This window comes from Leiobunum rupestre, chromosome 10 (genome assembly GCF_980474605.1).
Source record: "Leiobunum rupestre chromosome 10, qqLeiRupe1.1.hap1, whole genome shotgun sequence".
NCBI classification, from domain to species: domain Eukaryota; kingdom Metazoa; phylum Arthropoda; class Arachnida; order Opiliones; family Sclerosomatidae; genus Leiobunum; species Leiobunum rupestre.
In genome coordinates, this window is record NC_143393.1 from 42961124 (window position 1) to 42985499 (window position 24376).

The following is a 24376-nucleotide window of genomic DNA, read 5'->3' on the forward strand; positions in this document are numbered from 1 at the left end:
TGAACTGCCCCTCTGCGAAATCACGTATAAGGTTACAGATATCATACCTATGGGTTTTATATTACTTACAATAAACCGAACAACTTAAAACATGAATTGTCTTTAATTTATTTAAATATATTTTTATAAAATCATATCATAGGTCTATAATTAGGTTCCATAAGCGCGCAGTTAGTCAAAATAATTACTGATAGCTATGTGTGGAGTGACGTAGAATTGACTTCATTCCTCAAAACGATAAGCGCCTCTAGTGGGGAAAATAGGCAACTTTAAAAAAAAATATCAAGCGCCGGCCCTACGGCCAAGAGCTTGTCCAAAGTCCACAAAAAATATGTACTCATTCTAGAAATGGCTTTCAGTAAATATTGAAAACGCGGACGACAAGAAACTGACCAACTTATGTGAACAATAACTATACACTTATGATCATACAAAACGTCACAATGAAATCTATTAAAATAACAAACAACGGTTGATCAATATTTAAATAGTCGTAACACGAATGTAACTGGTAAAATGACGACGAAGAACATAGACAAGTGTTGAGACGCTGAACAGGGTACTTGCGTCAAAAAGTCGCAATCCCCGTAGGCCCTCGTCAAGCCCGAAGGTTGTCTGAAATCAACTGGTCTACCTTCGCAATCGGTTTGCGCGGCGGCGTGGAGCACGCAACGGCCCCGAATGCTTAATTCACTGAAATTTCCAGATTAGATTTAATACTATGGAATTGTGTAAGGTCTAATATTAGACATTGCGTTTTAGACGTACCAACACAATACTGCACTTTTGTTGAAGATTTCAGGGTCCTCTAAAACGTGAATAACATTGGAGTTGTAGGTTTCGTAGCATTTTTCAGATAGCTTTTCGAATTCGTCCACGTTACAAACAATGTTATCTGAAAGAAATATTTGTCAATATATATACTAGAATTGAAATGTTACGCGCAGCTTGGTGGTTCTGAAAACAATGAAATATGTTATGGACTCACATAACCGATAACCTAATCCATAATCGATACAATACGGGAATCCCATAACCTAACCTATTAACGGATAACAAGCACGTAGATATAGAAAGTCTAAGGGGGGGACGGGTTATAACACAATCAGATGAAATCGCGAGCGCGAAATTTTTCGTTAGCAATAACGCATATTTTAAGTACTGGCTAGACTCGGGACGAGTGACAATGAAATTTCCGCGCGTGTATCAAACGAAGTTTTTTAATACTTTTGCGAGAAAATTATAATATTAATGATCCTATTAATATATTTAATATATTAATATATTTTACTGTGATGCGTTGCGGATATTTCAATTCATTTTTACGTCTTACTGTTTATTTCTTAATGTTGCGCTCCTTTCGTAAGAAAGGAATCGGGTTATAAGGGGGGGTTTGAACCCCCTAACCCCCCCCCCTATATACGTCCTTGACGGATAACCTAACGGATAAGCGAACCCAGGATTCCATACCTCTACTTGGAATGCTTATCCTGGCGTATCGCGTATGGTAAGATCACTCTGACGGCTTTGGCCCCGCCTACGGGATAAAAAAAATCCCCTTTGCACGCGCTCCCCTCTCACGTTGTTGCTTTTTAAGTTAACATAGTGACGTCAAAAAAACCGCCAGCCACATCCAGACGAAAATCTGCCGCGATAAGCATTCCAAGTAGAGGTATGGATTCCTGGTGAACCCCATAACCCAACCTCTTAACGGATAACCTAACACATAAGGGAACCCCATCACCCAACCTCTTAACGGATAACCTAACACATAAGGGAACCCCATCACCCAACCTCTTAACGGATAAAATAACACATAAGGGAACCCCATCACCCAACCTCTTAACGGATAACCTAACACATAAGGGAACCCCATCACCCAACCTCTTAACGGATAACCTAACACATAAGGGAACCCCATCACCCAACCTCTTAACGGATAACCTAACACATAAGGGAACCCCATCACCCAACCTCTTAACGGATAACCTAACACATAAGGGAACCCCATCACCCAACCTCTTAACGGATAAAATAACACATAAGGGAACCCCATCACCCAACCTCTTAACGGATAAAATAACACATAAGGGAACCCCATCACCCAACCTCTTAACGGATAAAATAACACATAAGGGAACCCCATCACCCAACCTCTTAACGGATAACCTAACACATAAGGGAACCCCATCACCCAACCTCTTAACGGATAACCTAACACATAAGGGAACCCCATCACCCAACCTCTTAACGGATAAAATAACACATAAGGGAACCCCATCACCCAACCTCTTAACGGATAAAATAACACATAAGGGAACCCCATCACCCAACCTCTTAACGGATAACCTAACACATAAGGGAACCCCATCACCCAACCTCTTAACGGATAACCTAACACATAAGGGAACCCCATCACCCAACCTCTTAACGGATAACCTAACACATAAGGGAACCCCATCACCCAACCTCTTAACGGATAACCTAACACATAAGGGAACCCCATCACCCAACCTCTTAACGGATAAAATAACACATAAGGGAACCCCATCACCCAACCTCTTAACGGATAAAATAACACATAAGGGAACCCCATCACCCAACCTCTTAACGGATAACCTAACACATAAGGGAACCCCATCACCCAACCTCTTAACGGATAACCTAACACATAAGGGAACCCCATCACCCAACCTCTTAACGGATAACCTAACACATAAGGGAACCCCATCACCCAACCTCTTAACGGATAACCTAACACATAAGGGAACCCCATCACCCAACCTCTTAACGGATAACCTAACACATAAGGGAACCCCATCACCCAACCTCTTAACGGATAACCTAACACATAAGGGAACCCCATCACCCAACCTCTTAACGGATAACCTAACACATAAGGGAACCCCATCACCCAACCTCTTAACGGATAACCTAACACATAAGGGAACCCCATCACCCAACCTCTTAACGGATAACCTAACACATAAGGGAACCCCATCACCCAACCTCTTAACGGATAACCTAACACATAAGGGAACCCCATCACCCAACCTCTTAACGGATAACCTAACACATAAGGGAACCCCATCACCCAACCTCTTAACGGATAAAATAACACATAAGGGAACCCCATCACCCAACCTCTTAACGGATAAAATAACACATAAGGGAACCCCATCACCCAACCTCTTAACGGATAACCTAACACATAAGGGAACCCCATCACCCAACCTCTTAACGGATAACCTAACACATAAGGGAACCCCATCACCCAACCTCTTAACGGATAACCTAACACATAAGGGAACCCCATCACCCAACCTCTTAACGGATAACCTAACACATAAGGGAACCCCATCACCCAACCTCTTAACGGATAACCTAACACATAAGGGAACCCCATCACCCAACCTCTTAACGGATAAAATAACACATAAGGGAACCCCATCACCCAACCTCTTAACGGATAAAATAACACATAAGGGAACCCCATCACCCAACCTCTTAACGGATAACCTAACACATAAGGGAACCCCATCACCCAACCTCTTAACGGATAACCTAACACATAAGGGAACCCCATCACCCAACCTCTTAACGGATAACCTAACACATAAGGGAACCCCATCACCCAACCTCTTAACGGATAAAATAACACATAAGGGAACCCCATCACCCAACCTCTTAACGGATAACCTAACACATAAGGGAACCCCATCACCCAACCTCTTAACGGATAACCTAACACATAAGGGAACCCCATCACCCAACCTCTTAACGGATAACCTAACACATAAGGGAACCCCATCACCCAACCTCTTAACGGATAAAATAACACATAAGGGAACCCCATCACCCAACCTCTTAACGGATAAAATAACACATAAGGGAACCCCATCACCCAACCTCTTAACGGATAACCTAACACATAAGGGAACCCCATCACCCAACCTCTTAACGGATAACCTAACACATAAGGGAACCCCATCACCCAACCTCTTAACGGATAACCTAACACATAAGGGAACCCCATCACCCAACCTCTTAACGGATAACCTAACACATAAGGGAACCCCATCACCCAACCTCTTAACGGATAACCTAACACATAAGGGAACCCCATCACCCAACCTCTTAACGGATAACCTAACACATAAGGGAACCCCATCACCCAACCTCTTAACGGATAACCTAACACATAAGGGAACCCCATCACCCAACCTCTTAACGGATAAAATAACACATAAGGGAACCCCATCACCCAACCTCTTAACGGATAAAATAACACATAAGGGAACCCCATCACCCAACCTCTTAACGGATAACCTAACACATAAGGGAACCCCATCACCCAACCTCTTAACGGATAACCTAACACATAAGGGAACCCCATCACCCAACCTCTTAACGGATAACCTAACACATAAGGGAACCCCATCACCCAACCTCTTAACGGATAACCTAACACATAAGGGAACCCCATCACCCAACCTCTTAACGGATAAAATAACACATAAGGGAACCCCATCACCCAACCTCTTAACGGATAAAATAACACATAAGGGAACCCCATCACCCAACCTCTTAACGGATAACCTAACACATAAGGGAACCCCATCACCCAACCTCTTAACGGATAACCTAACACATAAGGGAACCCCATCACCCAACCTCTTAACGGATAACCTAACACATAAGGGAACCCCATCACCCAACCTCTTAACGGATAAAATAACACATAAGGGAACCCCATCACCCAACCTCTTAACGGATAACCTAACACATAAGGGAACCCCATCACCCAACCTCTTAACGGATAACCTAACACATAAGGGAACCCCATCACCCAACCTCTTAACGGATAACCTAACACATAAGGGAACCCCATCACCCAACCTCTTAACGGATAAAATAACACATAAGGGAACCCCATCACCCAACCTCTTAACGGATAAAATAACACATAAGGGAACCCCATCACCCAACCTCTTAACGGATAACCTAACACATAAGGGAACCCCATCACCCAACCTCTTAACGGATAACCTAACACATAAGGGAACCCCATCACCCAACCTCTTAACGGATAACCTAACACATAAGGGAACCCCATCACCCAACCTCTTAACGGATAACCTAACACATAAGGGAACCCCATCACCCAACCTCTTAACGGATAAAATAACACATAAGGGAACCCCATCACCCAACCTCTTAACGGATAACCTAACACATAAGGGAACCCCATCACCCAACCTCTTAACGGATAACCTAACACATAAGGGAACCCCATCACCCAACCTCTTAACGGATAACCTAACACATAAGGGAACCCCATCACCCAACCTCTTAACGGATAACCTAACACATAAGGGAACCCCATCACCCAACCTCTTAACGGATAACCTAACACATAAGGGAACCCCATCACCCAACCTCTTAACGGATAACCTAACACATAAGGGAACCCCATCACCCAACCTCTTAACGGATAACCTAACACATAAGGGAACCCCATCACCCAACCTCTTAACGGATAACCTAACACATAAGGGAACCCCATCACCCAACCTCTTAACGGATAACCTAACACATAAGGGAGCCCCATCACCCAACCTCTTAACGGATAACCTAACACATAAGCGAACCCCATAACCTAACCTCTTAAAGTATAACCTAACCCATAAGCGAACTTCATAACCCAACCTCTTAACGGATAACCCAACACACAATCGAATCCCACAACCCAACCTCTTAAAGGATAACCTAACCCGTAAGCGAAACTTCATAGCCCAACCTCTTAACAGATAATGTAACCCATAAACGAACCTCTTAACGGATAACCTATCCCACCCCTTCCCATAAAAACTTGCTGAGGTGAAGGTTAATAGTAAGTGTAGGGCTAGCCACCACCCTCATTACACATTGTAACCCGGCCCTCTGAATTAATGGCATTAAACGTCGCTAGATGATTTGGGTATTAGGATAACTGATTATTATTATCATTATTATTACACCATAACCCAACCTCTTAACGGATAACCTAACCCATAACTTAACCTCTTAACCGATAACCTAACCCATAAGCGATACTTTTACAGTACCGAAAGTCCAAGAAATGTACACTTACTGCAATTCTGCCTCTTATACGTCATACATGAAGTGACATTTTCGAATACTTTTGTCGGCGCCGCCAACTCCTTGGACACTTCTGTGCAGTTCGTGTCACTCCCAGATTCTAATATACAATCGATCAACTCAAACCCAGCACTGAAAATAAATACCCAAAATATTTAGAAATAACAATTTAGAAATAAATCATAGCATATGTAACAAAATTACTCCTAAGTAGGCCATGTTGGCGGGATATGAAATAAATTACGTCCGTGATGAGAAACGCGTCATGAACCTTACGAGAAACAGAGGCTAGGGAAGAATGTTTCGCGCGTTTCAAGCTTCGACAGTCTTTAGTTTATGATGTGCTTCGCGCTCACGAGATGGTTTACACAGTATCCTTTCCAATAACGCGAGAAATTTTCCATTAATGGTCCACTTATAGTATATTCCGTTTGAAACAAAGCTCCATTGATTTTTTTCCATGAAAATGTTACACATGACACATGAATCAATATAGCAAGAGGAGCCGGGTTCGATCCCAGCTTGTGTCACTGACGACTTGAGTGAAAACTCGGAACAGCTCCTTCTGAGTTGAGTTTGCAAGTTCTCTCCCCACTGGTATAAGGGGTTTTCCACTTTTCCCCCGAGCTCTTCGTTTTCCCCTTCCATAAACACTTGTTGAGGCTAAAGGTAATAGTGAGTGTAGGGAGCTGTTGGCTCGCGTGGCATGAAGGGCTTGCCACCACCCTCCTACGCATTACAACCCGGCCACCTGAATTAATGGCTTTAAAAGTCATTTGATGACTTAGGCCTAAGGTGGTGCCTTGGGCTGATTATTATTATGTTACATATGGTCTAGCCAAGGAAGTATTTATTTATATTTGGGATAATTACTATGTTGTCGTTTTTCTTTCGACCATGATGCACACGGCTCGTCTCTACATAGTCATACTACAGTATTAATCCATACATTATTGATCTAACTACGTAAAAATTACACACCACAGGGATATTAAATTATTTACAAACTACATTAGTAAATTACTGTATGATGTATTTTACTCCGCACTATTTTTACCGCATGATAATAATGTAAAATTTATTTATTATTAAATCACCAAGGAAACAAGTTGGCAAGCCAAAATATACCTCTCCTCGGAAGAGTTTTTAATTTTCAGTGAAGCGTAACTGTATCCGTGGTTCTGCGGTAGAACGCTCACCTGTCATGCAAGAGGGCTCGGGTTTTAATCCCGGCCGATTAAAAAATTATACTACACCCAATGACAAAAAGAGGGCGCTTTTGGAAAAACCTTTTCCCTGATTCTAAGAAACTGGGTACGCAGTGATTACCCTTTGCCCCGAAAATGCGAACGCGTTCGCAGGCCTGACAGACAGACCCACCCACAGACAGACAGACAGACACGGTGGTTGTATAACCCCTCCTAGGGTACAAAGTCCCCTTGGAGAGGTAAAAATGTATTTATTTATATTTAGAGGCACGAGAGGGGGAGGAAAAACGTTACCAGCGAGCACTTCAATAGCGTCAGAAGACATCAGTTTTGATAGCGAGCTGATTTGATATTGTTAGGGGGAAGGAACTTATTCAACGAGCATGAGCACTGAGCAGTACCGGATTCACTGAAGGTGGGGCCGTAGCAGCGTTGATAATTTCTAGATAATTTTTGGGAAGTACGATATTTTCAATGGCGTACTATATAGAACGCATTTTTCGATAATGTACGATAAGTTTTTTAATTGGCTGAAATTAAACATAAGTTTTCAATCGGTCGAACTTTATGTGTTATTAAAAATTTGGATTTCACAAGTTTAACGTCACTATTTCACACACAATTTAAATCTACCGCCAGTTTTCAGGCATACGATATTTTTTTCTGAGATCGATAATTTTTTAGCTTGGGTACGATAGTTTGAGTTTCAGGACCTGGCAACGCTGGGCCCTAGGCAGATTTTTGTCGGGGCCTATGACTAAGCTTTAGTCCCATTCGACCGAAATCCCATTCGACCGAAATCCCATTCGACCGAAATCCCATTCGACCGAAGGCCGTTTTTGAGGTGTCCCATTCGACCGAATTCCGCCGAAACGTGCGGTTTTTATGTGTCCCATTCGACCGAACGCCTTTATGTGTCCCATTCGACCGAACGCTTTTGTGTCCCATTCGACCGAACGCTGCTATACAAATTGGCTTTTGCTATGTTTTCAATTTAGTTACTGAAGTCGTTTGCAATGGAGCGGATAGCTAATAAAGGAGGGTATTTATACATCAATAATAATTATTTATTCCGTCTTAATAAAAAGAAAGATACAAATTGCTATTTTTCTTGCCGAAACGCGATGTGTAAAGTAAAAACTGAAATAGTAAACTTAACCAACTCTAACCTAACCTAACCTAACCTAACCTAAACATGGATCTTCGATAGTACATACCTTATAAATAAAATACCAAATCACCCCGCCAATTGGGCTACATTTTAAAATTATTTCGGTCGAATGGGTTTCGGTCGAATGGGATTTCGGTCGAACGGGAATAAACGATGACTAAGGTCTTAAGAATAGCGTAAAAACGCAAAACTCGCTTGTCCCGAAGTTGAGCTTATGTCACGAGGATAATGATTTATCAAATAATAAATCAACAAGTCTGATGTTTCTCTTAAAGCGAATCAGTGGAAAATCCATTGATTTCGAGGTGGAACCTGCGTAGGTAGATGGATACTTATATCGTAAGAGGAATCTTATTTAATTCTGATGATACGTACCAGCAGACTCTGTCCAGTTTATCGGGATGGCCACTTTGAAGAATAAACTGAAGATGGTAGTCATGGAGCTTACGGCAATATCTTGTTTTATCGTCTACTTTCTTCTCGCAGCCAAGCGCCAAAGCCAGACCTAATTAAATACAATCAAAATTAACTTAGTAACATAAGTATGAACATAAGCCTATCAACCCTAAGTTTGAAATGCGCATAGCGCCCTTTGTACCACCACTGGACGGGCGAAAAAGAAGAAATCAGGCGAAAGTATCGGCACCTGGTAGAGATAAATTGAAGCTTCTTCCTTCACCTTTCTCTCTCTACGCACCTCTCTCTTACTAAAGCAGCTGGCATCATGCATTGCGAGACGCGTTACGTTTCTCTTTTCCGCCACCGAGTGGATTTAGCGCTGTACTTTCGACAGTCGTTAGCTTGAACCAACACTGCCTTTCGATTCAAACTTAGGGTTGATAGGCTTATGGTATGAAACAATAAATTACGCGAAAATATAAAAAATGTCAACTTTGGAGGGGGGAAAACGAAACTTCATTTTTATTCTCTTAATTTTTAAATGATAATCTGATTTGCCCATTACACCATAAATCATAACGTGACTAAGGACTGGCAACTCTACAAGAGCCGTTATAGTAGTCCTTGGAACTACCAGTGCCAATTAAGTAACGATAACCAAAAAATATTCCCCACCGGACTAGTTTTAAAGACCAGCCGAGGCCTTATGAAAATTTAAGTGCTTTCGAGATAAAAATAGCGCTTATTTTGCCACAATAATGAATTATCGAATCGGAATATAAAATGTAGTGTTATAAGCACTCTTTCATTTCTGTAGGTAGTTACGTTGGAATTTGAGACCTAAACGCATTTGAATAGTATTTATTGCCATCAACCTGGCAGTGATTATGCCAAATAATGCCAATAAAAGTGGTAGATATGATCAAAAGGATAACGCAGCTAGCCTTTACCCGCCCTAGCCCTTTCTTGCGTACAATTATCATTGGACGCACTTTTTGGCAAAGCATTTCCCTTTCCGACGGTGGCAGCTAGGAGCAACAAACGCAAGTAGAACGCACCTAGCCTTTAAACACGCTAACGAAGGATTGTGTACGAATTTCATTGGACGGCCGTCACGAGCCTTTACGCTGAATGTTTTACGGGCGGGGGGGAAGACAATTTCTGAATTTCCCCCTACCGACGGCAGCAGGCGCTAAAGCGTCTAGCCAATGAAAAACGTAGACAAGAAAATCCACGACTTTTGACGGGTTGCGTTCTCCTTGTGTGGGGTGTAGTGTTTGTTGCTCCTAGGTGGCAGCTAGGAGCAACAAACATAGCACCCCGTCAAAAGTCGTGCATTTTCTTGTGTTAGACACTTTAGCGCCTGCTGCCGTCGGAAGGGAAAAATTCGGAAATTGTCTTCTCCCCACCGTAAAACATTCAGCGTAAAAGTTCGTCCAATTAAATTTGTACTCGCGTTCTCCTTGTGTGGGCAGATTCCAGCTCCGCGGTTTTACCGCGGTTCCCCGCGGTATTGAATTTAATTTCGCGGGAAAAAACCGATATCTTACAGCATCAAACTTGATACCATATAACAATAATTAGTCAAAAATAATGTCCTCCGCGTAAAAGAAAACCAAAAAAAAACAACACAGCCCACCATTGACCTACCTTGAAGAACGGTTTAGTTACTCAATTTAGAACTGACGACTTAGACGTTGTTCTTTCGTAATTGCCTCTACTTTGTTTGCAAATACTTCAAGGGAGGTAATTAAAATGCACGGAGACGCAAAAAGGGGGTTAAACAAATAAAAGACGATTAGTGGACTCGGCGCGGGTATCTCTTCGAATTAGGCCAAGACATTATCAGATTGTAGAAGCGAACTTGGCCCAATTTACGATGGTGAAATTTCTCACACGAAATTATTGTAATGATGGATTGGAAATACGGGTTTTAAGCTCTAATATATCGCTATAATCATAAGTTTATAATAATATCTCTTAAAAGATAAGTATTCATTTAGGCCATTTAAACGAAACATGTACCTTCGTGGTCTAGAGGCAGATTTCAATGGGCGCTGATTTTAAAACCGCGGAAGCGTACACCGCACCGCGGTTGAGCATTTACTACCCCTATGAAAATTACTGTGCTTAGTTATATTATTTATTGTTATAAATTAATTATAACTCATATTTTCCCGATTAATTTCGACTTTCTTCTGAAACGTATTTTGCGAAGATACGTGTTTCAAGCTTAAAGCATTAAGGTAGGTTTATCCTAGGGCTAGCGTTGACGCAAAAATCTCCGTTAGGCCTAATACCATACTTTACATCTATGCTAAGCGTGGTGGCATTTTTTCCATAGCGAAAACCACTCTTAGACGTATAGGTCTAATTTAAACACATGCAAATATAACAATAAGGTTAAAGTTGAAGCTTTACGGTAGTTTTTAACTGGAAACTTGGGATGTGCAACATTTTATCTTACTTGGCCCGTGTTCACCTTCTGATATTTCTCGCATTTAGCAGTAGCTTATTGACTTATTGTGTGCTTGCTCGTAGCGTCGTAAGCATACCCGCCTTGAAACGGCCGCCATGACATTAATTTCACAAAGCACGATTCCGCGAAATAATCACGTGACCACCATGCGCGTCTTAATGTCATGGCCGACTTATACGCGGTACCATGGCAACGAACACAAGCCACACCCACGAGCAAGCTACGAATTATTTTTCATTGTTACATTTATTTCTCTTTTGATACTATAACGAATTCATATCGCTACTTACGCGTTGTGAACTCCTGATAATAATAAACACTGTATTGGTAATTGCATTACCCCTGCAATAAAACCACTATTATATTCTTTTTAACATATACCTAGTTTTACCTACTTTTTCTTGAGATAATTATTAAAACATTTCGATTATTATTAAAATTTATCCACTTTTGGTACGGAACATCAATTTTCAATAATGACATTAAATGGAATATAAAAATTAAAATTTCGTTTGCCAATATTGTCTGCTCCCACCTATGGTTTTGGACATATTCGGCGAAGCTTACTGGTTTTTTGCGGAGGGGTCTTCGGTATTGAACGCGTTGGAGGTTAAATTATCTTTGGGGTACCAAACCACCGTATTTTGTTTTGTCTTTTTAACTAACTTCTACTATTACATTAGAAATACATAATATATTCTTACCGGATGAAGTATACATTTATGCCATTAAATTGAATAGTGTGCCGTGCAGTTTAAAATGGCCGCTAAAAACGTGGATGGGTACACCGCATCACGGCTCAAAATTTAAGGGCGTGTATTACTCAGTATTACATTTTAAAACTACACAAACTATAGGTAGTTTTTTTTCGCTTGTTCCGGGATTTCGGTGTAGGGTAAGAAGAGTAGACGTCATTTTACTCCGATTCTGTGGTGGAGAATAGTTTGAGTCGGAGTAAAAACGTTTTTCCAAAATGGCTACCTGTGGCCTTTCCACTTTCCAGCAGATAAATTCTGGCTAGCAGACAACAAAATCCGATTTACTCCTTTTCAGTAGGAGTAAAATGAGTAGCCCTAATACTCCGGAACAAGCGAATAGTTTATGGGCCGGAGTAATTCTCATCCCCGGAACAGGCGAATAAAACGTTTTAGGGAAAAAGAGTACACCTTTAGTCCGAGAACAGGCGAAAAGAAACCACCTAGTATTTTCATAATAAAATAGTATTAAAAATCTCTCTAGTGATGAATTTTCCCATAACTATTTTGTAAATTCAGCTTGAGCTAGAGAAGATACACATTTTGAGCAATAATGAATTCAGGTACCTAAGAATATGGTGTACCAACCTCGCATACTTTTTAAAGAAAGTTCGTCTGCTTTTAATTACAAATCGAAAGCAGACGAACGTTCGTTACAAAGTAGACGCTAGTGGAGTTTCAAATCTCTGTAGCCCCATTCTTAAATACCTGAAATTAATTATTGTTTTAAACTAATAACATAAGATAACTTATTTTAAATTTCCGTAATAGTTATTCGTTCTGCAGTACGTTAAATGAAATCAAATTACCTCGCAAAACTCACCGATGAATAAGATGAACGTCGTTTTCGTTTTGCTGGTCGTCATATTGGATGGAGAGCGCACAACGCAAGTTGATTGTCCTTAACCACTTTCACTTTTATCGAAACCCGTTGAACTAGCGCGCTGTAGAAATTGAAAGTACCTGTTCGCAAACACATCAGCGCAAGCGCCTCGCAAATATTACCGGTTTTTCACTCCCGCTTACCGAGTATTTAAGTGACGTAACGTCTTACAAACCTCCTACGGCCGTTAGAAAATTAGGTTGAATTTTATACCGAATACGACCTCTAAATTTACAATCAAAACAAGGTCAACGAGCCAAAAATAATTTTTAGAGTGAAAACGCGTTACAATTGCCGTTATAAACTCGTTTTGTTTTAGTTTGAGGATGACGTCACGTCTGTACCTCCGTCGCTATCACTATCGTGGTCAACGGAATGGTTCTAGTTGGTACCGAATTACCTTGGCACTGAATCCAAGCCCATTTTCCTGTTCAAACTAAGCTGAGACTTTGTAACAATGTAAATCCGTAATCCTTGATTGACAAGAGTTCCCACCCAAGTACTTTAGACCCAGTTCCTCACAAACGACCTAGTTCCAACAAAATCTTACGAAAGTAAATCAAGGTTTCGAACAAACGGCTGTGCCCCGTACAACATATGCTAAAATGACCAAGCTAAAATTCACAGAAAAATAACAAATATCATGGAAACAGTATGATTGATTGATTTATGGAAGTAATAACCAATCCCACCAAACAAATAGAAACCTTGGCTTAATGGTACTAGCGCAAGTATATAGTCATTTACATAAGTGTGCCCGTTTGTCGAAATAATTATTGACAGCTTTGAGTGGAGTGACGAGGAATTGGACCATGGATAATAGATTTTAGAGGATCGGTAAAAAGCCGGGTTTTTAGCCCCTGTAAACCAAGGTTATTTAAAAAAAAAACAAGTATCGCTAAGAGTGGACGATACTGTTCGAAAAAAGAAAAAAGATAAACAAGAACATTTTTACGCCTAAATATATTTTTTCACGTTTTTATAGATTAAATATGATATACTAAATATCAGTTGATAGTTTTTATTGAATTAAAAAACCAAAATTAAAAATTACTAAAATATCAACCGCATTAGATTGCCATTTTGAAATTTTAAGATCACGTGGCCCAAATGACCTTGCAAGACTTCCTCGGAGTCTCTCGAGCTGATTGATACGCGGGGAGAAATAAAATGCACTGTGGAAGCTAGGAGCAACAAACACAAGGAGAACGCAGCTAGCCTTTAAACACGCTAACGAAGTCACGAGCCTTTACACTGAACGTATTACGGGCGGGGGGAAGACAATTTCCGAATTTTCCCCTTCCGACGGCAGCAGGCGCTAAAGCGTCTAGCCAATGAAAAATGTACGCAAGAAAATCCACGACTTTTGACGGGTTGCGTTCTCCTTGTGTTGTGTTTGTTGCTCCTAGGTGGAAGGGTATCGAAAACCTGTCCTCTTAATTTACTGTCCATGATTGGACGTCATATCCGAAATGATAAGCGCCACTATTGAGAAAACTAAGCAACTTAAAATACATTATTAAGCATCGGTCCTACCTTGGATGTGTTTAGTTAATACAAGGTCCTACCCCTCACTACGCGATCACTATTCGTTACCGAAAGTTATCCTTTTCGCTGGTTCTGGGATTTTAGAATAGAGTAAGTAGAGTAACCCTACGACGCCATTTTACACCGATTCTGTTCGAATAGGAGTAAAGATTTTAAAGTTTCTTTATTTGCCGTCTAAAAGACACCCTTTTATAACAGTTCAGCTTACGAAGAGCCAGGGCCGTAACCAGGGGGGGGGGGGGGCGGTCGGGCCGTACCCACCCTGAACCGTATGGTTGTATGTACAATTTTTTATTTTTTTTATTTTTTTCCATTGCGTGCCCACCCTGAAATCCAATCCGGATTACGGTGCTGCGAAGAGCTCAGCGAATACATCTTACAATAAAATGTTTTCCCAAAATGGCTGCCTGAGGCTACTTTAGTAGATAAGCAGACGAATTTATCAGTTTACTCTCATTACGCCTCATTTTCATAAGGAGTAAAAAGAGTAGTCCTTAAATACGTGGTTTTTTCCTGCCTGTTCTGGGTTTTTTGAGCCCTATGACGTCATTTCACTCCAATTCTGTCTTGACGAAAAAACCGAGTTGGAGTAAAAAGGGAGTAGTTAAAGGTTAAAGGTTATTTATAAAAAGATTGCCCGTCATGTTTTCGTGAAACGAAATTTAAGCAGACAACAAAGCTAGATTACTCCCTCTACACCTCCTTCCGAGGAGTAAAAAGTGGAACCTTATGGCTCTGGAACAAGCGAACAAAATTCGGGACAGGTAAATCTTACCCCAAGAACAGGCGAATAAAACGTCTTAGGGTAAAAAGTTTACACTTTTTGTCCCCGGACAAGCGAAAAAAATTGTCTATGGTGTGACATCAGTAACCTATGAGGCCGCATCTTCAAGAATGGTTAAATTTTGGGGGACAGTTTCGTTTGGCCGACCACAAAATACACGTTACGTCGACTGTCCATTTGTCAGACAGTCTCAGACTGAAACATTTGTCCGACTGAGAAGTCGGACAAATGGACAGTGCATTTGACCGACTGCTCATTTGGTGGTTGAACGATACTAGGTGCGTTTGGCTAGGTACTGTCCTCTAGGTCGCGTTTTAGAAGGCCCAGCTTGGTTATAAAGAACGGGGTTGGGGGGTCGCCGGTCCGGCCCCCCAGCGCCGAAGCGAAGTGAGTGCGCGGCGCCGTCAGGCGTCAATACTTAGAATGCATTGCCCGTTCTATAAGTCAACCTAACACTAAAGACATAGTATAACAGTCGGTCAAATGAGCCGTTCATCTGAACGACTGAGCAATCGGCCAAATTAGCAGTCGGTCAAATTGGTTGCTCATTTGGCCGACCCGAATTTCGGCTAAAAGGGTAGTCGGCCTAATGAGTAGTCGGTCAAATGGGTTGCTCATTTGGCCGACCCGAATTTCGGCTAAAAGGGTAGTCGGACATATGGTCTGCTCGTTTGGCCGACTGAAAAGTTGACCAAATGAGCTGTCGGCCAAATGGGCATTCGGACATATGAGCAGTCAGCCAAATGCACCCCATACAATTTTGAGGGTGGCGCTACAGAATTGACGGGGGAGGGGGTGGTGTACCTGAAATTCGGCGTGAGTTTTACAAACGATTCAATCCACAACCCATCTATCTTGATGTGAATTAATTGAACTATATAATGGACTTTATACTTTTATTTGAAAACTAGAGCAATGAAATAAAAGCATTGCATTCTTTGGGTACATAAAAACCACTGCTGATTTATTAAAAATGTTATTTCTGAACTGTTAGGCTCACAAATGATTCGAAGAAATATATAAACATTTAGATAGTGTAAAAAACAGAGACATAATTCGAGATTTATTTATACCATGAAGCGTATTGGTCTCTGTAGTTTACGCTATTTATATCATCACCATGGTTAAAAACATTTGCGCATATAATAATAATTTAGATATGACTAAATGATAAATTAGTAAGAATAATTACACGTACTTTCATTGTTAAAATAAAAACTTATTAACAAAAACATTAAATTAGCAACATGTCTCAATGTGATACATGGCCTCCTACCAGTTCTTGTTATCTCATTTTACAGACTTAAAACATACCATCGTGGATTCCAATAGGAACAAGAATTAGGAAGAAAATAACTATGTTGGCTACTAAGTATCTCCAGTCAGTAGGGATGGCGTATTTAACTAGTTTTTCAGTAATTATGTGGATTTCATGAACAGCGCACACAAATATGAAAGTGGTGACAATAATATTTAAAACTGGATAGCTTGGAACTAACACTAAAACTCCGTGGGTATCAGCTGCCAACCAAATGTGATACTGAGCGACAAATAACTGGAAAAGCACAAAAAATGAATGTTTCAACTTTTCACATAAATAACAACTTAAGATATACATTTTTTAAATGAAACCTTCTCTCAAAGCGTGTAGCATAAATTGGCAGTATTGCTAGCTTTTGCAAACTGTTTGACTAGTAACTTCTGAGATGTAACCGGAAGACTGATTTTCATGTCCCTATTATTTCCACTGATTGTATATACCCTGAGGCCTTCACATTTTACATCTACTCTGAGCACCTATTTCCGTTGCTATAAAGGGTGTCATCACCTGGAGCTTCTTAACAGAGGACTTTGGATTAACTAATCTTTCATAGGGAACTTTGGATTGTCGACAAAAGATTTTCCACCATCTGATGGATTTGCAAGAAAATGCGTAACTAAATCTGCTAACTAAAATGTCACAATAAGCAATCCTACTGTTTTTTTTTAAATAGACACTAGCTGTGGCACATTCGCTGTTATGTTTTTTACATGTTTTTCCACATGCTAGGTAAATTGGATTTATACTATGACACCTACCTCTAAAGATATTTTTCCAAACCAACTGAAGAAAGTGCTGTAGCGAGTTCGAAGCAATCCTGTTATGTTTCTTAATATGATGTATGATAATATCTGAACACAATTATAAACGGAATTATACTATTGAAATTTTATATTAAAAATTGAAGTGAAATGAAAGAAAAAATATTTACTGGTAAAAATGATATATAAGGATGAACTTCAGTACATTCAGGTTTGTTTCTACATAGAAAGGCAAAAGCAGCATAGACCTACATGGAAATCAAGATAATTCGAAACTTAAATAATCTAAATAAAGGTATCAACTAATTGATGGTCCCACTAAAAAATTTTTGGTTTGCCACAAACCTATATAAAATCAGTTATGGGTACTGGTATATGATTTTACAAATAGTAGACTAGTGTTTAAATTACCAATTTTAATCGATTGATCAAGAAAAACTAGGGCTTTCAATTTTACCAGGGTTTTTCTTTCAGCGACATAAGATAGATGGTGCTTTAGTTATAGCAAAAAACCTATAATTCTAACATAACTAACGTCAACTTCTATTTACATGTCCTTAAAACTGAACACTAGTCTTTTTAAATAAATCACTTAAAGGGGTCACCGAATTTCACTGGCACTGGTATCCATTAAAAAAAGTGTGAAAAGAGTGATAACAGAAAATTTTTCAATGTAGAATATAATCCCTTTAACACAATAATCAAGGCACAATCTGTCATTTAAGTTACATCATAAGTAACATAGAACAATAAGTATGACACTTCCTATTGTTTAATGCTTATTTCCTGACTGAACCTTTTTTCGACCTTGGCATTCTCACCAAGCTCGAATTTGGACTTTCACTGGAGCTGAGTAACGTGTTATCGTCCTTGGTGGTAGTATATTTCGCCTTAGGCATTAGACACTAGGGAGCTCTGTGCTGATAACTAAAACTAGATTGCGCAATAGCTCTTAAAATCATTTGGGGGAAATTTTTACCTAATTGACCTACTTATTGGCATTATGTTACTTATGGTTACATGTATAGTAATAACTTCAATGTATAAAATAATAATTACCGCAATTCCTACAAATGAAGCTAGAGTTATTAAGAGGGAAAGTCCTTTGGAAAACAAATTGCTGTGATTGTGATCATCAATGAGACGATACTGTTTCATTAAATAATAGGCAAATGCGAAAAGCATTCCAGATCCCACACTCTATAAAATAAACCATGTTAAAGCTACACTTTGTAAAAATACCAAATATTATGATAAAATACAACATACATATCTGTCAATTTTCCAGCGGAACCACCACTCTTTAATTGAATCATCCGTCGTTACAAAAAGAGCCTTCCAAGGCCTAGTAACAAATATTTTTTCAAATAATACCTGAAAAAGAAATATAAACATTTCAATAAAAATCCCTCTTTAAAACTCAACAACTTTTGAATCTTACTTCGGATAGATATAAAACTGTAATCAAACTGAAGAGAATGACTAGTTTAATCACAACATACAAAAACTGCAACGGATTCGCTATGAATATTAATTTATTTGATTAGTAATTATCGAATCATGAAAGTTAAATACTAAAAATTAAGGATGTGCGAATAACCGAATTTCCAGATACCTGTTTTTTGAGTAACTGGAAATTGGTGCAAAATTCTGTTTGGGGCTTAAAACGAATTTGATAATTTCTATTATTTATCTACAACTATTTGTTAATTTTTTCGGTTAATTGATTTCACAGATCATCTTAATAATTATTTGAATTTACAATTAAATAACCAAAAAAAACAACAACATCTGAAGCTGGTTTTCGCTATGGAGCTAAGTGGACCTCGACACACAACAACTGGTTTCATTCTACCGAAACGTTTGGTGTAGGGAAAGAAACGCCACAAATAACAGGAGTCTTCTCTTACCTGATATCAGTAACTGATATAGATCCGTATAGGTTAAATTGATTACAATACCAAACCAAAAAAAAAATACCTTCTGATGATGAATTTGTGACTTGAGGCACTGTAACTACAGCAGTGTAGAGAACAACGAACCAAAATGACACCAAAGGCACAAAATAATAAAACTGGTAGGGACGATTCATACACAAGCACATGATAACCACCAATAAATTCAGTCTGAACAAGACCTAAAATGAAAAACATTTTTTAAAGTGTTAAATTAGTAATTAAAAAAAAAATTAACACTGAGAAAAAACCACAAAAACCAATCTTAACTAAGTTCACTCTGTTTTAAGTACAATCAAACACTTACTTCAAGAATTCTCCTGAGACTGCAACGTTCGGAAGTCCAGTAGTAAGGGAAATGTCTTAACCCGGTCTGCAAAGGACGGGGGCCAGTCAAATTCTGTTCCTTATGCTTACTAACAGACTCAACTGCCCTTAATTAAGATTGGTTTGTTTTTTCTACAACCGATTTTGGAAAATTAGGGGAAATTACCTGCCACAGGCGGTAGAGTCCGTAATCTCCTCTATACCAAAAGAATGTGAAATGTCCATAGCCACTTAGGAACAAATAGGAAGCTACCAAAACCCTCATTAACATATAAATCGGAAGAACCTAGAATTAAATTTCTTATTAATATTGGGCCTCTCTTGGGAAATTGTTTCAACAAAACTAACTTCACTCGCTCCTGTCATATGATAAATGAGAACAACTAGTTGCATCCATCCTTTCCATTCATCAGTTTGGTCCCGATGAAGAACTTGAGTCTTTAATATGAATAAGAACTTTGTCAGAACTTCAGTAACTTTTGCAAAACTTTCCGCAGAAGATAATAATAAACGTCCTTATGGGGAGTATCAAAATTCCTTTTTCATCTAAATTGAAACATCACTGACTACAGAAATAAATATTTGGCAATGGACTGACCAATACCGGGTAAGTTTTTTATGGCCTTCAAAATGTAGATGATACTGTCATCTGCTGGTATTTAGTATAATTATTTGGGAATTTTTAACAATTCTAAGTACACAGCTGAGAAATCAGCAAGGCCCATTAGGTTTTGTTTTTTTGATCTTTTCAAATGTGCGCAGTTGGAAGTCAAAGCCCATCAAATGCACATCACAAAGAATATGCCTAGTTAGAGAATTCTCCCCAAAATGCGGTTTATTATAAGCTTTTGTAATATGTTAATAATGACATGTCTGCTTTCTTCAGTGAAGAATAGTCCCAGAGCAAAAACATAAGCAAATGGAAGAAAGAAATTGAGATGGGTATAGTATTTGTTTTCTTTCATAAAGAAATTGGTCCTGCAAAAAAAATAAAAAAATTATATTTGTAGTGTTTAAATTCTAATGACGAAATTGGACTAAATACCTATCACATAGAAACATGTAAGCCATTATAACTCCTAATTTTGCAAGACATATACAAAGTTCTTGCCACGATTTATTTGAATCTGAAATTTCCAAAATTCGCATGTATTTTTTAAATCTTCTGAAAGTAGGTAGAAAATTAAATTTACATTCATTGCCATTGGAGGCAGAGTTTGAGGATCTAGTATTTAATTGTTGATATTGGTATCTTCTAAAACGGAGCTTCCATTTGCGATGAATTATGATCACAACTGCTAGAATCATACTGAAGATAAAAAAAAGTAGAATTTTTCATTTAAGACTTCTGTTAGATCAATAAAGTTTCCCAAAAAGTTACTTACAAGACAGCTAAAATAGAAAAACTTATAATTTGTAGAGTTGTAACAGGTTCGGAACTACTGCAACAGCTTCCATCATTAAATGACATATAATCATTACAATACATGTTTAAGAGAATTTGGGTGGCCTAAAATAGCATAATTTTAAGTTACAAGAAGTTTATTTTCCACTAATAAAATATGAAAATAAAACTTACGTAATTCAATGCTACGTCACCAACATGAAGACCATCAACTTGGTCACTATTATAGCCCTGTGAGACTAGCCTGGATGATTTCCACAATACAGCACTGCTATACTTTCTAGTAATGCCATATAAATAAAAAATTATATTTATATTTCCTAAAAAATATACCTAATACTGACAAGATGTCCATGGCAGCCTTGTTGTACATATCAATTTGCTCGTTTGTTATCATTTTGCGAGATGGTTTGAGTTTTTCAGGTACGACTGGATCCTGGAGGACCCACAAAACTTTGGTAGAATTCCTCATTCTGTCAATGTATGGAACAAGTCGAGTCATATTGTTCTTGAAACTTTCTAAGGCATCTAAGCTGGCATTGCTTGTTTTTATGGCCCAAGTAGCACTGCCAGTTATGACTATATTGGGCCGCTTCTTATCAGGAAGTGACAACCATTCATCAAAGACTTTATACATAGAATAATTTACCATAGGTCGCCATAAAAATTCCTATGAATAAAGCCATTAATATGTTTGTCAGATATAAGGCTCGGTAAAAGATACTAACAACACGCAAGTTTAGTTCATCTTCCGTAAAACTAAGGTCATGGTGAGCCTTCCTATCCGCTTCCTTCTGTATAACACTACCAGTACTAACTTGACGTACAAAAGAAAAGTACATTTGCCTTGTACGAGAATCACCTAAAAATATTATGTGATTCCTGCCACCCCAATATGCTATGTAACGCATACACATACGGGATTGCCTAGAATACAAAACGACAATATGTAGATGACATACCTGATTCATGTTTAAGTTTCTACTTGAAAGTGAAAACTAAATTTTTTTACCCGTTGCTATATGAATGCATCATGCATCCGTACGGCTGCCATACACGATAGCCCTGAAACCTTCCATCACTAAGTAGCCACTTGCAAGAGTCGATACCTATTACAAATAATTTTAAAACTTCATTATGAACACATGCCAAGAAGGCGTAACCACTGAAACGTTCAACAACAACAACATTATCAGTTTCTCGAGTTCCATTCTCTCAATAACAAAGGCTTAGATTAATAATGTGAAAAACATACTATAATAAAATTGATACTTTACCATAAGTTACGTGAATAATACCATGATACACGACTAAGCCGAAAACTATTATTAAAGCTAAAATTTTTGCATTTTTCGAATTAATTTTATGAGTAAACTCAACAGGACCGCTTCCCACAAACTTGCTCTCTTCCGCCATTTTATTTTAACTCCTTATTTGATATTTAACGGGAATACTACCAGATGGCAACACAATGCGTCGTCTGCAAGAAAGTGGGTAATTTTGAATTTTGACTTTGAACAAAGATAATTTAAACTCGTACCCTAGATTCGAAATCACTCTCTCCCGCGTTGCCGATAGCGTTTACCCACTTCCCGCCGGAACTCAGAAAAAATTCGCTCCATGGTTTGCGCCTTACCGCAACCACAGCCAACTTCGATCACGCGCTGCCGCACTATATAGCGCGACAGCGCGTGATCGAAGTTGGCCGTGATATTGAAAAAGAACATAACCTATGTAAAGTAGAGGCCGTAGGCCAGAAACAGAACGCTCGCCTTCTGGCTAGTAAGCTGGATTCCCTTCAGCTAAAGGTTGAAGAACAAAATAAATTTATTGCTACTCTGCAACACAAAAACTAAATGAGGCCCCAGTAGAAAACTTAGTGGCCTTCGGAGTGGATTTTGACGACATGGACACGCCAGAAGGGGCAGAAAACTGGCTAAGAAAGAATCTGGAACTAGAGGAGACTTTCTCTTTTTCCGTCAAAACCAGCACGCGCTTTGGCAGAGGCACAGAAAGAAAGGAGAAACCGGTACTTATTTGTTTGGATAGCCACGAATCTCGACAGGTCATACTACAAGCAGCTCCTAAGTTGAAGACTAATCAAGTCTTAGAATTCAGTAAAGTTCAGCTGGCCCCCGATCGATCCTTGGAGCAGAGGATGTTTTCTCGAATGCTTATGTGGAAAAAGCGGAGGGCTATACCAAAATCTACTGCTAAGGGTTCCAATGCTAAAAAAAACTTGAAGCCTGAATTCTGGGAATCAGGCCCTTCCGGTGATGTCACCCACGGACACGGAAAAGACTCTTCCCAGCAACCAATGAGAGTGCAGGAGGATGCCCTAGACGATATATCTTTCAACACGAAGATAAGTCGCGCACAAGTTTTGAACTTTAGGGCAAGGGAAACAATGTGTAAATATGTAAATAGCTCTTTCGGAAATGTTAATATGTCTGTGAATGACCCTGTGGACCGAGATCATAGTGCTGAAGTTCCTGTAGCAAAAAAAATGGTTCAGAGAAAAATTAGGAAGAGAGGGAAAAGGCGCAGCCAGAAAACAAAAACATTCCTTTTCTTCCGTTTTGGCTATCTGAATATACAGGGTGGGGCATCGGAACAAAAGATGCAGGAGCTATCATCTATTATATCAGGAGATAAGCTGACTTTCTTTGCGCTAGCAGAAACACATCTACGGGACGGAGCCAATCCTAACTTACCCAAAGGTGTGCAATGGCTAGGAAATAACCGCCAGGACCGTGAGAAGAAAGGTGGAGGGATTGGCGTTATGGCCCCTGTTTCTGTGCCCCTTACGCTACACAAAACTTGCACAGACCACATGTGGTTCTACTTTGAAAATTTGCCAAATATTCTTTTTGCTCTAGTGTATTTTGCTGTGGGAATTTCTACAGCAGCCAAAACGTTGAACAGTCTTATCTATGAATGCCTCAGTAGGGACGTCACAGAAGCAGTCATGAACGGTTACAAAGTCTGTATAATGGGCGATTTCAATGCCCATATTGCGGAGTGTGGGAAGGAAGATTCAAAGGGCCGGCAGGTGAAGCTGTTTGCTGAAAGTTTCGGCCTAATAATGGGTAACTTGGCTCCAATTTGTAGTGGAATGTATACATGGCACAATGAGGCATACCGTACAACAGTAGACTACTTTCTCTATAGCGAAGAATTAGTAAATTTCTTTACGAAAATGGAAATCGATGAGCTTGGTGTAAAGAGTGTTGGTAGCG

General features: G+C 39.4%; 2 protein-coding genes across 3 annotated transcripts; both read right to left on the reverse strand.

Annotated features, from left to right (window-relative positions):
- Window positions 1-105: 105 nt before the first annotated feature.
- LOC149925954 (uncharacterized) lies at window positions 106-13087 on the reverse strand. Its single transcript, XM_090161000.1, has 5 exons — window positions 12977-13087; window positions 8896-9025; window positions 6134-6273; window positions 769-895; window positions 106-693 (listed from the first exon to the last, which is right to left on the reverse strand). Exons 1-5 carry the CDS (start codon window positions 13017-13019, stop codon window positions 477-479), a joined length of 657 nt encoding a protein of 218 aa, XP_090017126.1. The 5' UTR covers window positions 13020-13087; the 3' UTR covers window positions 106-476.
- A 3184-nt stretch (window positions 13088-16271) lies between these two features.
- Window positions 16272-22640, reverse strand: LOC149925955 (N-acetylneuraminate (7)9-O-acetyltransferase). Of its 2 annotated transcripts, XM_090160726.1 has the most exons (19): window positions 22415-22640; window positions 22150-22246; window positions 21866-22064; window positions 21482-21807; window positions 21312-21417; window positions 21118-21242; window positions 20926-21041; window positions 20778-20859; window positions 20602-20710; window positions 20081-20170; window positions 19899-20018; window positions 19713-19778; window positions 19431-19587; window positions 18892-18971; window positions 18720-18824; window positions 18510-18650; window positions 17621-17698; window positions 17448-17540; window positions 16272-16923 (listed from the first exon to the last, which is right to left on the reverse strand). In XM_090160726.1, the coding sequence occupies exons 1-19, from the start codon at window positions 22551-22553 to the stop codon at window positions 16672-16674; spliced, it is 2481 nt and encodes an 826-aa protein (XP_090016852.1). In that variant the 5' UTR covers window positions 22554-22640; the 3' UTR covers window positions 16272-16671. The 2 variants fall into 2 exon arrangements, with proteins under 2 accessions (XP_090016852.1, XP_090016853.1); XM_090160727.1 differs by lacking the exon at window positions 19713-19778.
- Between the last annotated feature and the right edge of the window lie 1736 nt (window positions 22641-24376).

What these genes read in the sequence shown, in the direction of transcription:
- LOC149925954 (XM_090161000.1), bottom strand. Translation starts at nt 13,019, where the DNA reads ATGACGACCAGCAAAACGAAAACGACGTTCATCTTATTCATCG. An exon ending in GACGTTCATCTTATTCATCG is followed by an intron (nt 9,026 to 12,976) that starts GTGAGTTTTGCG and finishes GTATTTAATTAG; the next exon opens with GTCTGGCTTTGGCGCTTGGC. An exon ending in GTATAAGAGGCAGAATTGCA is followed by an intron (nt 896 to 6,133) that starts GTAAGTGTACAT and finishes TATTTCTTTCAG; the next exon opens with ATAACATTGTTTGTAACGTG.
- LOC149925955 (XM_090160726.1), bottom strand. Translation starts at nt 22,553, where the DNA reads ATGGCGGAAGAGAGCAAGTTTGTGGGAAGCGGTCCTGTTGAGTTTACT. An exon ending in AAGGCTGCCATGGACATCTT is followed by an intron (nt 21,418 to 21,481) that starts GTCAGTATTAGG and finishes TGGCATTACTAG; the next exon opens with AAAGTATAGCAGTGCTGTAT. An exon ending in GTCTCAGGAGAATTCTTGAA is followed by an intron (nt 19,588 to 19,712) that starts GTAAGTGTTTGA and finishes TTTTCATTTTAG; the next exon opens with GTCTTGTTCAGACTGAATTT.